At 49.9% G+C, this 15,714-nt stretch overlaps 1 protein-coding gene across 1 annotated transcript; it reads right to left on the reverse strand.

Moving 5' to 3' along the window:
• Window positions 1–13,508: 13,508 nt before the first annotated feature.
• On the reverse strand, window positions 13,509–15,302 carry LOC135650846 (WAT1-related protein At5g64700-like). Its single transcript, XM_065170478.1, has 7 exons — window positions 15,079–15,302; window positions 14,946–15,008; window positions 14,728–14,844; window positions 14,388–14,643; window positions 14,153–14,311; window positions 13,901–14,052; window positions 13,509–13,819 (listed from the first exon to the last, which is right to left on the reverse strand). Exons 1-7 carry the CDS (start codon window positions 15,249–15,251, stop codon window positions 13,684–13,686), a joined length of 1,056 nt encoding a protein of 351 aa, XP_065026550.1. The 5' UTR covers window positions 15,252–15,302; the 3' UTR covers window positions 13,509–13,683.
• Between the last annotated feature and the right edge of the window lie 412 nt (window positions 15,303–15,714).

Consider the following 15,714-nt stretch of genomic DNA (forward strand, 5'->3'; position numbering starts at 1 on the left):
TAAAAGGACTGGCAGGTCACAAGTCGGAGGACCGATCTTGAGTGACATTGATGAAACCGACGAGTTGCAAGTCGAGAATTGATCTGGAGCGACTCAGGGAAAGGACCAGCGGGTCGCAAGTCAGAGGACCGATCTGGAGCGACCCGAATGAAACCGACAAGTCGCAAGTCGAGAACCGATCTGGAGCGACCCGAATGAAACCGACAAGTCGCAAGTCGAGAACCGATCTGGAGCGACTCGGGAAAAGGACTAGCTGGTTGCCAGTTAGAGGACCGATCTGGAGCGACCCGAATGAAACCGAAGAGTCACAAGTCAAGAATTGATATGGAGCGACTCGATAAAAGGACTAGTGGGTCGTAAGTCGGAGAATCGATATGGAGCGACCCGGATGAAACCAATGAGTTGCAAGTCGAGAACCGATCTGGAGCGACTCGGGGAAAGGACCGATAGGTCACAAGTCGAAGGACCGATCTGGAGCGGCTTGGTAAAAGGACTAGCATACGTCGTTGGGTGACCTGTTGGGGGTTTGCACGAGTGCCACCGTGCCACATGTCGCATCGGGCGGGGTGGCACAGGGCCTGGCGGGAAACTTCTTGTCACGTGCTGCTTCTGGCGGGAAACTTCTGGTGACGAGGCACCTTTGGTGGGAGCTCCGAGGCGGTCGAATCTGGGGGAATCCGAGGGGTCATGATGGGTCTTAAATGCTGCGACCATCTCTCTCCTCGGGGAGCCCAATCGTTGCTTCGCGGTGGATCAGCTTGCCCTTTATAAGTTTCCTCCAGAACAGTTGTCATCACTTTGCTCAGTCCTTCGTCCTGCGACCTAGCTTCTTCGTCTTCTTCTTCTTCTTCTTCTTCTGGGGGCCTACGGGCAGAAGTTGTCAGTCTGTCCTCGGAAGGCACCCCTTCGGAGGCTGTGGGGAGCTCTGCTGTGCATGAAACCCTCAAGTCGTGGCACGATATAGACTTGGTGGTAACCGAGGAACTTTTGGGGGTGCTTCGGGATCACTACTGTATCCCGAAGTGCTATGGCATTTTCACCCCTCGGCCTAGTTAGTGGCCATACGATCAGTTTCCCGACAGATTTGGGCTGACTGTGGGTGCCCTCGAGGTAGGACTACGGTTCCCACTGCATCCTGTCATTGAGAAGTGCCTTTGTAAGTGGGGGATATCGCCGTCCCAGATGGCGCCGAACTCTTGGCACTATCTGGTAGTCTTCCTCAGGGAGTGTCGGGGAGCAGGGATAGAGTCATCCATGACCGTCTTCCCGGCTTGCTTTATGCTTGTGTAAGGGGCGAGGTGGGTATTACCTGATCGCCCGTAGCAGTTTTAAGATCAGCAACGCTCCTTCCAACAACAAGGGTTGGAAGAGTCGCATCTTTTTCGTCAATTGTAGTCGGGGATGGGGTTTTAGTACTGGGTGGACTTCTCGAACCATTGATAATGTCCCCCCGTTGCTTTCTATTGGAGAAACGACGGACGTGGATCGGTTGAGGGGCATCTTGTCCTCTTCTCGGGCAATCAAGGAGATGATTGAGGAGTGGTTGGTCGAGGCGGGACTGAGCCCAGCCACTAGGGGTTTGGTTATTTGCATGTTACGAATCGTTCGCTCATCCCAAGCCAGCTGACCGACCGATCTTCTACTTGCAAAGATGGTGGACCTCCAATCAGTGAAGAAAATGTCTCACGCCAAAGCTGCTGGGCCACCGTCTCAGGGTGGTGAGGGTTCTGGAGTCAGAGGTACCTCACAGAAGGTCACACCGAGGAGAACGTCGGGGTCTCCAGAGGAAAGTCACCTGTAGAAGAGGGCGAAAACCGTGACTCAGAAGATGAGCGCGAGCTCGGTTGCCCATGAGCATGGCGTCCCGAGGTCATCGGAGGTTGCTCCCCTAAGTGAGGCTTCGGGGAGCACAAAAGGAAAGGGGGTGGCTGGGTCATCCAGTAATGACCCTTCGAGGAAAGTAGCGGTGCACCTGAAGTCGATGCGAGAGTTGTGCCGCGTTCCTTCTTCGGGCAAGGGCGAGTAGTTCCAAGCCCTGAAGATGGCCAATCTCCCTGCAGGGGAGTGAGGGGCTCCCTACTCCTCTCAGTGGGCGACCCTTAAGGCCGACAGTCAAATTTGGGTCGATGGGCCGATTGCCTAAAGGTTCATCCCGGGGGCACTTCACCCGACCGTAGCGAAGGAGCTTTATTGTTCCCCCTCGGAGGTGTTGGCGGATCGAGTGGCCAAGTCGCTGGGCTAGGTAAGTAGTGGTGCTCCTTCCTCGCTTGATTATTCCTTCCTTACGTGGATCCTAATGCTAATCTCCCTACAGGGCTAGCACTACACCATGGCGTTGATCGACCGGGTCCTTAACGCCAGGCAGGTGATCAAGTGTCAGTCGGAGACCTACTCTGCTCTTCGGACAGAGATCTTCGAGCTGAAGACTCGGGGGGCCCGGAGGCCATTGCCGCGGTCGAACAACGTGCCTCCGCTTTGGACGAAGAGGTGAACCGTTTGAAGGCTGAGCTGGAGGAAATTCGGGCCCACGCGCGGACGCTAGACGATGAGCTGCAGACCCTTTCCCGGGATGTAGATGCTGCTAGATCCTCCACCTGGGCTATTGAGGAGACTTTGAAGGAGGAGCGCCTGGTGTTGCCCGAGACGATCGAGAGGGTGATCATTCAGTACAAGTCATCCACTGGGTTCGAGCGCGGCTTCGTGAGGTCGGGGCGGGTGACATATGAGTTCGGGTATCGGGTGGCTTATGCTCGTTTTCGAGCAAGGTACTCGGACTTGGAACTGGAGTCGGACCCGTTCGTCGACCAACCGATGGATGAAAATGTTGACATGCCTGCGAGCGTCCCCTTTGATGATGGGCCCCAGACTCCTCCGAACTAAGGACTATAATTCTTTTTTCTTTTACTTTGGTTGGGTCGAGTTTTGAAGTTGTATCACCCGACCACAATGTGTATTTCTTTTCATTAATGAAAAACTATTGTTCCTGACTTCTTGTCTTGCCTGCTTATGAATGTGCATGCTTCTTTTGATCAATGAAACATATTCTCTCGGTACCTCGACCCGTGTCTCTTACGGATAGAATTTCTTTAGATTTACCACATTCCATGTCCTTGGTAGAGGGTTTCCTTCCATAGTCTTAAGTCGGTAGGTCCCTTCTCGGACCATGTCGTAGACCCGATAGGGGCCTTCCCAGTTCGGCACGAGTTTTCCCCTTGCTCGGGTCGGGTCACTCACTTCCGCCTTGCAAAGGACTAGGTCCCTGAGTTTGATTGGTCGTGGACGAACTTTGCGATTGTACATCCGAGTCATAGCCTTTTTGTATGCCAAGGTGTGCAGGTGTGCCTGGGCTCTTCTTTCTTCGAGGAGATCTAGGTTTGCACATAGGCTTTCCTCGGAGTTTCCTTGCTCGTAGACAGTGGTGTGCAAGGTTGGGAACACCATTTCAGGTGGAAGGACCACTTTGGTTCTGAATGCCAGGTTGAACGGAGACTCCCCCGAGGTAGTCTTGGGAGTGATTCGCATCACCCATAGGACGCTAGGGAGCTCGTCCACCCAAGCTCCGTGCGTGCCTGAGATCCTCCTCTTGAGGCCCTCCAGAATCACCCGATTCATTACTTCGGTCTGGCCGTTAGTTTGGGGGTGAGCGACTGAGCTAAACTTCAGTTGTATCCCATACGATTAGCAATAGGCTTTGAACTTAGCATTGTTGAATTGAGCCCCGTTGTCGGTAACGATTGTCCTCGAGATCCTGAACCTGGTAATAATGTTCTTCCACGTAAAGCTTTGAACTTGTTTCTCGGTGATGGAGACTAAGGGTTGGGCTTTAACCCACTTCATGAAGTAGTCAACCCCAACTATTAGGAAGTGTCATTGTCACGAAGCTGGAGGGAAAGGTCTGAGGAGATCAAGCCCCCATTGGGCAAAGGGCCAAGCCATCTCCATCGGGGTAAGAGGGACCGTTGGCTAGTGTTGCAGTCAGGCATACCTTTGACACTGTTAGCATCGCTGCACATATGATATGGCATCTTGGAGCATGGTCGGCCAGTAATATCCCTGTCTGAGGGTCTTGAAGGCCAAGGTTCGTTCCCCGGTGTGCTCCCCATAAATCCCCTCATGGAGTTTGGTGAGGACCGTTTCGGCTTCTGATGGCGCGAGGCATCGCAAGAGGGGTTGAGAGAAAGCCCTGCAATATAGCTTTCCGCTGACTACGTAGTACCAGGCCTGGGTTCATCTCAGTCGTTTTGCAACCGTCGGGTTGCCGGGCTTCATCCCATCCTTCTTGAAGGAGAGGATCTCTTCCATCCAATTTGGCAAGACCTCTGTTTCAGTGACCTCGTGAGTTGGTATTGTCGGCACGGTTACAGATTCAGTTATCAGGGTTGTTGCCAAGCTACGAGCGGAGGCCGATCTGGCCAGCGTATCAACCTACATGTTCTGTGCCCTAGGTACTCTAGTGACCGAGAGGCGACTGAAGCAATGGGTGAGCCGTTTTGCTTCTTTCAAGTATAACGTCATTGTTGGGTCCCGAGCTTCATAGCTCCCATTGACGTGTCCCATCACCAGTTGGGAGTTGCTGAAGACTTCGAGGTTGCTCACATGCATCTCCAGAGTGAGGCGCAGGCCATGAAGTAATGCCTCGTACTCGGCCTCATTGTTGGTGGCCCAGAATTATAATCAGAGTGATCTCTCATAGGTTTCTCCGGACGGACCCTTGAGGATAAGTCCGACACCGGCTGCTTCGGTGGTGGCCGAGCCGTCTACATGCAGTCAGCCAGTACCTGAGCTTTGATGGTGGTTCTGGGGGAGTACTAGATGTCGAATTCACCGAGCTCGACCGACCACTGTAGCATTTGACCCAACGCATCGAATTTGAAAAGGATTTGTCGCAATGGTTGGTCGGTGATTATTTTGATTATGTGAGCTTGGAAATATGGCCGCAGCTTTCGGGTCATCTTCATCAGTGTGATGGTTAGCTTCTCGATCGAGGAATACTGCACCTCGGGCCCGACGAGGACGTGGCTGACATAATAGATAGGTTGTTGTGTTGGTGGCATTTCCTGAACCAGCACTGAGCTGATCGCCTGCGCCAAGGCCGCCAGGTAGAGACCGAGGGTTTCACCTGGCTCAAGTGAGGTGAGTTGTGGCAAGTGAGCGAGGCACGCCTTTAACTTTTCGAAGGCTTTCTCGCATTCCAGGGTCCACGTGAAGTCGTCGGCCTGCCATAGAGCCTAGAAGAAAGAGAGGCACTTGTCGCCTAATTGTGACACGAACCTACTGAGTGCCGCCAACTTCCCGGTGAGGCGCTGCACCTCCTTGATCGAACGGGGGGAATGCATCTCCGTTATGGCCCGAACCTTTTCTGGGTTGGCATATATCCCTCTTTGGTGGATGACGAAACCGAGGAACTTCCCCGAGCTGACCCTGAAGACGCATTTCGCGAGATTCAGGTGCATGTTGAATCGCCTGAGCGTTTGGAATGTCTCCGCCAAGTCAGCGTAGTGCATGCTAGCGGTCTTGCTCTTTACGATCATGTCGTCCACATATACTTCCATGTTCCTCCCGAGCTGGTGCTTAAATAGCTTATCGACCATTCTTTGGTAAGTTGCCCTAGCATTCTTTAGGCCGAAGGGCATAACCTTGTAGCAATACACTCCTCTGCTAGTGATGAAGGCAGTGTTCTCCTGGTCTTGAGGCGCCATCCGGATCTGGTTATAGCCCGAGAATGCATCCATGAATGTAAGGAGTTCATAGCTCACAGTGGCGTCGACTAGTTGGTCTATCCTGGGAAGTGGATAGCAGTCTTTGAGCATGCCCGATTGAGATCGGTGTAGTCAACGCACATCCTCCAGCTTCTATTGGATTTTTTAACAAGGACCACATTCGACAACCACCGAGGGTATTTCACCTCGGCAATAAACCCTGCCTCTTTAAGGCAATCGAACTCGTCGTTGATTGCTTTCTGCCGGTCGGGAGCGAACTTCCATGGCTTTTGTTTCATCGGCCTAGCCTCAGGGTTGATGTTGAGCTGGTGCTGTGTTACGTTTTGGTTGATCCCGGGCATCTCCTTGGAGGACCATGCAAACACATTAGCATTTTCTCTTGGGAAGTTGATGAGCCGGAGCTGATTTGCCTCAAGGAGTGTCGTCCCAATTTTTATAGTTAAATCGGGTCGGTTCTGTTTCAAGGGCACCTTGATGAGTTGCTTGGGAGGCTCCAGAAGTATCGGCGCTACAGCTCCTTCACGGGGATCGGGGACGTGACGAGGGCATGACTTCTTCGGGAGAGTAACCGTTGCAAGATACTATCGCCTTGATTCTCTCGGGTCACTTCGGGACTCCCCGACCCCTATCGACATTGGAAACTTAATGGCCTGGCGGTAGGTGAAAACCATCGCTTTTAACTTGTTGAGCGTTGGTCGGCCGAGGATGACGTTGTAGGCCAAGGGTAGATTGACTACCATGAATGTAGTCATTATTGTCATTGCTCTCGGCTCTTCCCTGATAGTGACAGGGAGGATGGTGGTCCCGAGTGGGGAGATAGAATCCCCGGTGAACCCAGTGAGTGCTGACGCCATGAGGGTAAGGTCCTTGTTGGTTAAGCCAAGCTTCTTGAAGGTATCAAGGTATAGCACGTTGGCAGAGCTCCCAGTATCAACCATTACCCTTTTGACTCGAGCGTTGGCGATCCGGATGGAGATCACCAAAGCATCATCGTGATGGGAGAGCTCAACCTCTTCATCTCTGAAAGTGATTTCTGGCTCGAGCTTGGGTCGGGGGCATTTTTCCACCATGCTTCAGGCGTAGGCCTTCCTCGCCGTTGAGTTGTTGTCGTCGGCTGTCGGTCCTCCGGAGATGACATCGATCTGCCTTTCGACGGGTACCCTGGGGCATGGAGTACCTTCCCGGGGTTCCTTGAGGTAGCATCCGAGGTGACCTCTTCGGATCAGATCCTCGATTTGATTCTAGAGGTCGCGATGGTCTTCAATGTCATGGTCGTAATCTTGGTGGAACCTGCAATATTTGGACCGGTCTTTATGAGTAGCTTTCATGGGGTTGGGCTGTCGCAAGAAGCCTTTCTCCTTGATTTGGTGGAAGATCTTAGTACAAGATGTGTTCAGAGGGAGGAGCGGGGGCCTTGAGAGCGGCAGCTCGTGTCAGTCGAGCCTCCGGCGAGGTTGCACCGAGGCTGCTGAGGTCGTTCCTCGAGGCAGTTCTGCCCTTGGCCTCTTTCCATCCATGCACTTTCCTGCCACCAGAGCTTCGGCGGCAATGTATTGGTTGGCGCATTGGAGCATCTCGGGGATGGTTGATGGCGGCTTCTCGATCAATGACCAAAAGAACCTTGAAGGCTTTAAACCCATCAAAAACGCATGCATGATTAAAGAAGGGTGAGTGTCCGGGAATCCCCGGATTTCAGAGGCGAAATGTGCCACGAACTAAGAGAACGACTCGTCTTCGCGCTGGGATAATGAGAGCAAGGTGGCCATGGAAGGCCTAGGTTGCACGCTAGCAAGGAAGTTCTGCTCGAACTCCCTTGCGAGTTGGTCGAAGGACGAGACCAAGGACGGGCGTAGTCGGCTGAACCACACTCGTGTCGATCCCCTAAAAGTGGTTGGGAATGCCCGACACATTAGGGCAACGGAGGTGCCATAGAGGGCCATCTAAGCTCGAAACGCGGCGACGTGTTCTGTGGGGTCAGAGCCACCGTCATACTTCTCCAATGCTGATAGCCTGAAATTGAGGGGTACAAGCTTGTCCCGTATTTCCTGAGTGAAGGGGGATCCGCCCGAGCTACCTTCACCCATCTCGCTCCTAGACTTCTGGAACTCGCGTTAGAACTTGTCCAGGCGTTGGCACGAGACAGCTGGATCCTAAACGAGTCGTCCGCTGAGTCGGACGATATGATATCAGGCTCATAGTGGGGCGGTGTGACCCGATAGGGTGCAGGTATGCTCTGCTCGGGTAGGCCACACAGGTTCATCGTCTGCTCTCGGGCTTCTCCCGTCTCGGCTTGCTCCCTGCTTGACCTTTGCTATGTTGAGTTGATCGGGGGAGCTGCTAGCTGCACGATCTGGAGAATGAGTGAGACGATTGTCTGCATCATCCTCGCCATTGCATGTACTTGCTTGGCTAGGCTGAGGAACGCCTCGGGCGAAACGACTGAGGGTCCCATGGTAAGTCCAAGGGGTGACAACCCCGGGTTGTTGAACAAGCGCCAATAGCGGTTTGGCGTCGAGGCTGGGATTCCCCCGTCTCCGAGGATGGGGAGGGGTTGATCTCCGGGCTTAGTAGAGGGGTGACCGGCTGATGGTTTTCCCTCGGGGAGAGATCCTGCACGATTCTCCTGCGACATGGCCCTCCTTCTAGCACCAAAAATGTTGGTGAATTGATGTGTCGTGGCTGGTGAGTCAACACGGCTTGGTCCACGGGGCGATGTCGAGAGTCTTCGGTTAGCTGAGCTGTCCATCGGGGTTAGTCACGCCCTCCAGACTACGGGCTGGCATCGCACTATTGATTGACGTCTCCTCGTTGGGTCAATGGTTGGCACTCCAGGAGGAAGTGCGGCTCTATCGATCGGGATGATATCGTCTCAGGCGCCATTGCTTTCCTGCACAAAAGGCCTCCGTCGGGTAGTTACCGATTGTGGCCACTCCGACGAGCAAGTTAGTAGTGGATTGAGTGTTGTTTTTTCCTCTCCTTCTAGGTCGGATGCGGTCCAGAGGCTTTTATGCAACTGTATGAGGGTCGGTCGTATGCGAGTTTGGCATGGCGGCCGATCCTCGAGGGATGAGATGGTATCTTTATGCGACCGTCATCCCAAGCTTTTTGGGACGGGACGTGCCGAGTAATGCCTTGGTACGGATTCTTGTTCGACATGTGGGGGTGTTCCTCTTGCTGACTTGGCTGCGGCGTGGTGCGACATTGGTTATGACATGGCTGGGACCCAAAATATACCTTATGAGAATATATACGAAGAAAAGGATTATGATTTGTAACCTTTGCAATCAAACAAAAGATTCAACTACTCCATGGATAACTTTCATGACTCAATCATTCTCTCCGTTGTATTCCTTAAGCACATTTCAAACAGTTCACATTATCTTTGAAGCACTGAACGCACGTTCTACATGCATTTTGGTAGAAAGAAGATGCAAGTATGTATCAAGCAATAAAATTGATTCGAAATAACTCTTAAAGTAGCAGCGAAAGGTCTTCTTTTTTGCCCGATGATGAGCACATCAAACTTTGGGAGGGACGACCACAAAGCAAACTTACTCGAATTGAACGGTGAGAAAGAGTTACATTACTTTTAAGTTGCGTGATCTCTTAACCCCACAAGTATCGAAATTATCTACAAAAGCTTCTGATTCTAATTGGAACACACCCTTTTGCTAGATTTATGACTACTAAGAAAGCAATAAACTTTAATAGATGGGTCCTTATTACACTTTCTCTTTGGAGTGTTAGTTATCATCGAGATGTAAACTGGAATAGAAGTCTATCGGTAGCCAATAAACATGTACAGCTTATTTGATGAAGTAGGTAGATGGGGTTGGATAACATGATACCTAATCTGAAAGTAAAGATGATTAAGATGGGAATGATTTGATTGTTAAACGAGTCATTTGTTCCACTCTTGCGTGCAGTGATAGAAGATCACCAAAGACTTCCTCACAGTATCTGTGAACCTCTGGTGGAGCTTGGTCGCTGCATCAACTCATGAACCCTAATCCTGAGAACCACCGAACTTGGGACTGTGGTGAACACTGACATTTCACTTGGAACACAACCTGGACAGAGAAGGACAAAGAAGGCTTTTACAGCTAAGTTGTGTTCTAAAGCCATAAGAACTTGTGACCAGTTTATTATTATTATTTTTTTTTTTTTTTTCAAAGCAGCAAAACCATATGAAAGGATTACAAACATACTCTCTGCATCAAAAACCTCCAAGAAAATTTAGATATACAGAATAACAATTCTAATGAATCATGATAATAATTCTGATTTCACATCCATGTTCTGATATCTCTCGGCCAAAACAACTTACAATCCCATTAGGACTACCATAGCCTCACAGTATATCACCTCTCCTTCTTCAACATCTATACTCAACAAAAATTGGATCAGCACTCTCACTACATAAAATTTATTATTATTTTATTATAGATGGGTTTGGGCTTCAACCAACAGCTGAAAAAAAGCCTATTGGGGCTACAGAGTTAGGCCCCAAGTCAATTAGCAGCCCAAGTTTGGCTACCAAAACATTTGCTACTTTAATGGATATTCTCCAATTAGTTAACACACATACATTCACACTCTCTCACTCTCTCTCTCTCTCTCTCTCCATATATATATATATATATATATATATATATATATATATATATATATATATAAAAGGATTGATATTGAGAGGAGAGGAGAGTCAAAAGAAGAAGATGAAGAAAAAGAAGACAAAGAAGAAGAAGACAAGGAAGAAGAAGGCAAAGAGGAAGACAGAGACATTCCCGACCTCAAGGTTGGAAGGAAGGAGCTGGGGTGCAGGACGAAGGACTGAGCAAAGTGACAGCAACTGTCTTGGAGGAAACTTATAAAGGGCAAGTTGATCCACCGCAAAGCGAAGATTGGGCTACCCGAGGAGAGAGATGGCCGCAGCATTCAAGGCCCATCATGACTCCTCGGATTCCCCCGGATTCGCCGGCCTCGGAGCTCACCAGAGGCACTTCATCATGAAAGATTTCCCACCAGAAGTAGCCCATGACAAGAGACTTCCCGCCAGAAGCCACCCGTGATAGGAAGTTTCCCGCCAAGCCCTGCGCCGCTCCATCCGACGTGACACGTGGCGCGGTGGCACCCGTGAAAACCCCAACATGCCACCCAGTGACACATGCCAGTCTTTCCCTTTTCCTAAGTCGCTCCAGATCAGTCCCCGACTTGCGACTCACCAATCTTTCCCCTTTCCCGAGTCGCTCAAGATCGGTCCTCTGACTTGCGACTCGCCAGTCTTTTCCTGGGTCGCTCTAGATCGATCATTCGACTTGCGACTTGCTAGTCTTTTCCCGATCGCTCCAGATCGGTTCTCGACTTGTGACTCGTCAGTTTTATCCGGGTTGCTCTAGATCGGTCCTCCGACTTGCGACCCGCTAGTCTTTATACCGAGTTGCTCTAGATCGATCTTCCGACTTGCGACTCGCCAAATCTTTTCTTTTGTCACTCTAGTTCGGTCCTCCAACTTGCGACTTGCTAGTCTTTTCCCGAGTCGCTCCATATCGTTTCTCAACTTATGACTTGTCAGTTTTACCCGGGTCACTCCAGATCGGTCCTCCGACTTGCGATCCGCCAGTCTTTATACTGAGTCGCTCCAGATCGATCTTCCAACTTGTGACTCGCCAAATCTTTTCCCGAGTCACTCCAGATCGGTCCTCCGACTTGCGACTCACCAGTCTTTATACCGAGTCACTCCAGATCGGTCTTCCGGCTTGCAACTCACCAAATCTTTTCTTGAGTCGCTCCAAATCGATCCTCCGACTTGCGACTCACCAAATATTTTCCCGAGTCGCTCCATATCGATCCTCCGACTTGCGACTCGCCATTCTTTATACCGAGTCACTCTAGATCGGTCTTCCGACTTGCAACTCGCCAAATCTTTTCCTGAGTCGCTCCAGATCGATTCTCTGACTTGCGACTCGCTAGTCTTTTCCTGGGTCGCTCTAGATCGGTTCTCGACTTGTGACTCATTAGTTTTATCCGGGTCGCTCCAGATCGGTCCTTCGACTTGCAACTTACCAATCTCCTACCGAGTCATTCCAGATCGATCTCCGACTTACGACTCACCAATCTCTTCACGAGTCGCGCTAGCTCTTATCTCCAACTTGTGACTCGTCAGTTTTATTCGGGTCGCTCTAGATCGGTCCTCCGACTTGCAACTCACCAGTCTTTATTCCAAGTCACGCCAGCTTGATCTCTGACTCCCAACTCGCTGGCCATAATCTAAGCCCGAGATCAGTCACTCGGCTAAAAGGTCTAGTGTTCGCCCGAATCCCACAGCTCGGTCCCTTGGCCAATGACTCATCAGTCCCATCTCACCTAGGCCCAGCCGCTTGACCAACGGAGCCAACCCTTCCCAAGGCACGAGGCGCCGCCCCACAAACTGCCTCATGACGAGCCAATCCAACTTTCCCTCATAAGTAAGTGATGCAACCGCAACACTCCGACCTAGGCACGCCCCTCGCCCTCTCGCAGCCGGGGAGAGTGGGGAGGAGGGGAAGAAGGGGAGAGAAGTGATAAGGTATATTTTAGGTCCAAACAACGTCACAACCAATGCCACGCCACGCTGCAGCCAAGTCAGCAAGAGGAACACCCCCACGCGCCGAGCCGGAATCTGTACCAAGGCATTGCTCGGCACGTCCCGTCCCGAAAAGCTCGAGAAGGCGCTGCATGGCGCCATTCCATATGTCCCGGGATGGCGACCGCACAAAGGTACCATCTCACCCCTCAAGGATCGGTCGTCATGCCAAACTCGCGTACAATCGACCCTCATACAATTGTATAAAAGCCTCTGGCCAGCATCCAATCTAGGGGAAGAAAAAACAAACAACAATCGATCCACCATTGACTTGCTCGTCGAAGGGGCCACAGTTGGTAACCACCCGACGGAGGCCTTCTATGTAGAAAAGTGGCGACGCCCGAGACGAGATCGTCTCGATCGATAGAGTTGTCCTTCCTTCCGGCGCACCAACCAGCGTCCCGATGAAGACACGTCAAACAATATTTCGGCGCCAACTTATCGTCTGGAGGGCGTGACCAACCCCGACGGATAGCTCAACCGACTGAAGACTCCCGACGTCGGCTCATGGACCAGGTCGAGCTGACTCATCAGCCACGGTGCATCATTTCACCAACAGGTGGCAGTGCCGAACTTGGCTTTCCATTTTGATGGCGCGGATATGCTAGTGGATCCGAGTGACGGCTGGATGTGCTTGGCAATCTTGAGGCCTCCGTTCAACTTCTCCATCTCGGGCAACTTTCAGCAGCAGAACATGCACGTCGTCTATGATCTCGCTGGGGGGAAGCTGTCATTTGAACCTGCGAACTGTAGTGATCGGTCTCTGAAATCCAACAGCTTTTATTAGCTTGCTAATAAAACCTCCAGCTATTAGCTTGCTCTAATTGTATGATATGATTGGAAGAATTCATCCTCCACCTTTTCTACCAATCATTCGATTCATCTCTCTCTGAAATCCAACAGATAACAATTCTGTTCTGGAAACCTGTTTTCTTATTGCACTTGGTATGCTCATCATCACAATGTTTCTTTCTTTGTACTAACTATGTATTCATTCAATAGACACATTGACTTGAATCCGATAAAATGAGTACTAAACAGAAAGAAAGTATATATATGATGAGCATTATAGCTGCAAAATCCCACTGATATATATATATATATATATATATATATATATATATATATATATATATATATATATATATATAGTGATCAAAAGAGTCACTGTTACAAGATTTATGATCAGATCCTCACGTATATCACTCTAAAAATAACATTAAAGTGGTTGTGCATCCCTCTCTTGCATGCAGGTCTTTTCATCTCCAATTGAAACCTCACAGGGCATGGTCTCCTGGATCTTTCCCCGTAGAAAACTATAGCACTCTAAAAATAACATCAAAGTGGTTGCACATCCTTCTCTTGCATGCAGGTGTTTCCATCTTCAATTGAAACCTCGCAGGGCATGGTCTCCTTGCTCTTTCCCCATAGAAAACTATACAGGCCTCCCACCATTAGAAGTCCACCTAAAATACTGAAATCCAGGAGTTGACATGACATTAGATTAGCTAAATTAGACACTCAATTTGGGAGAGCGAAGAATTCGATCATCCACCTTCCTAGAGTAATCATCTCCCCTAAGAAAATAGTCGAGCATATCATGGTGAAAACAAGAGACAGTGGTGTGAATATTGCCACAAAAACAGGGCCCTTCTTCTCAACGCACCAGCTCTGCAAGTAGAAAGAAACTCCCGTAACGATGAACCCCTGTCAAGCACGACAACAGAGTAGAAGACGGTGGTGAGAACTGCAAATAGGCTTCTTCATCATCATGTGAAGAAATGACTGTGGCGAGAATTGCTATTACAGAGTAGAGAATGGCAAGTAGGCCCATGTCCCAGTGCAGCTTCCACTTGGAGCTCTCTCGCTCGAACGCCATGGCCACAAAAAGCGACTGAACCGTGCTGAGGAGGCACTGAAGCGTGGTTAACAGAAGCTTGGAGGGGTATTCCTTCAGCAAAATCCCCTGTCAAGAAAGAGGTGGTTGGCACTGCGCACTCCCAATCTTCTACAGCGAGCAGTTCTCGGGTATCGGTCAGTACCTGGTAGACCAGCCACAAGGACCAGGTGAGGTTGGCACCGATGACGAAGAAGGTTCCTTCGATCCAGGTGGCCATCGGTGTGTTGGCCGGCGCATGGTCTCGTTGGCCCGCGCTGTGGGCGAAGTGGCCATGGAGGTTCAAAGGGTGGATGCGAGGGCCTCTATAGAAGGCAATCGCTGCAACACCAGCCAAACAAAGTGTTACTCCCACTGCTTTACCTATTCCTGAGAGGCTCTTTACTTTGATGCTCTCCATCCTGTAGCATATATATATGTCTATATATTAAGCTTCATCATTGAAATAGAAACATATAATTCAGGAGAATACACGAGCCACAAACCGGAGGAGTAAGGCCAGAAAGAAGGTAAACACTGGCACTGAGTTCGTAGCTGCCGATGTCACTGATGCTGTAGTATATTTCAAGCCAACGTTGTACATGTTTAAGCTGCAGGTAATCCTAAAATGATCGCAAACCGAGTTAGACCAACAAAAAGGCAACACAAACTCCTCTCTGACAGATCAGAAATCAGCGGAAACCAACGTCAGTAACATACACACCCGATCAGCGCGTGCAAGAACATCTTCACAGCCGTCACGAGCTTCAATGGCGGAGACCTTTTCCTGAAATCAACATCCAGTTCACAAACAACAGAAGACTATGCTGTGTGTATTTGGGAACCGATGCGTATACCTCTCGAAGATAACAGCGAGTGGTACCAATATCACACAAGCAGCTGCTTGTCGATAGAAGATGAAGACGAACGTGCTCACACCCTCGTCGAAGGCGGCCTTTGACATCACGTAGAAGCCAGTGTACGTCAGCTGTACGAGGACTGCAGCAAGATAGGGTTTCTGCGCATCCATGGAGGCGAAGGATGTGGAAGAGAGGGGAGGAAGAGATGATGGGGATGAGATGAGCCTTCTCCCTCCTTAAATAGAGTGATGGAAGAATGACACGCCTAACTGCATCATAAGGAGATGCCATCGTAGGATTTGGACAACCCTTTTGGGGAGCTAATGACATGCTTGCAGAAAACATAGCTTAAAGCCTTCACAAATCATATATATTAGTTCCGTTTAGGATGAAGAAATCATATTAGGGAGAAGGAAACGTGGTGACTATCTTAATCATATTAGGAATGAGAAATCATGATTCTCTCTCAAGTCATATATATTAGTCCTTCATGAGTTTTTGTACTTATTCCTAATTTGTATTATCACCAAAATCTCATAATTTTCTATTTTGTAATATTTGTTTACTTATATATTTCATATATAATGTCAATGAACACTATTGCTTCATCATTTGTTTTATGATATTAGAGGA

Source organism: Musa acuminata, chromosome BXJ3-10 (genome assembly GCF_036884655.1).
Source record: "Musa acuminata AAA Group cultivar baxijiao chromosome BXJ3-10, Cavendish_Baxijiao_AAA, whole genome shotgun sequence".
In the NCBI taxonomy this organism is placed as follows: Eukaryota; Viridiplantae; Streptophyta; class Magnoliopsida; order Zingiberales; family Musaceae; genus Musa; species Musa acuminata.

What these genes read in the sequence shown, in the direction of transcription:
- LOC135650846 (XM_065170478.1), bottom strand. Translation starts at nt 15,251, where the DNA reads ATGGATGCGCAGAAACCCTATCTTGCTGCAGTCCTCGTACAGCTGACG. An exon ending in CTCGCTGTTATCTTCGAGAG is followed by an intron (nt 15,009 to 15,078) that starts GTATACGCATCG and finishes TGTTGATTTCAG; the next exon opens with GAAAAGGTCTCCGCCATTGA. An exon ending in TACTTGCCATTCTCTACTCT is followed by an intron (nt 14,053 to 14,152) that starts GTAATAGCAATT and finishes CGTGCTTGACAG; the next exon opens with GGGTTCATCGTTACGGGAGT.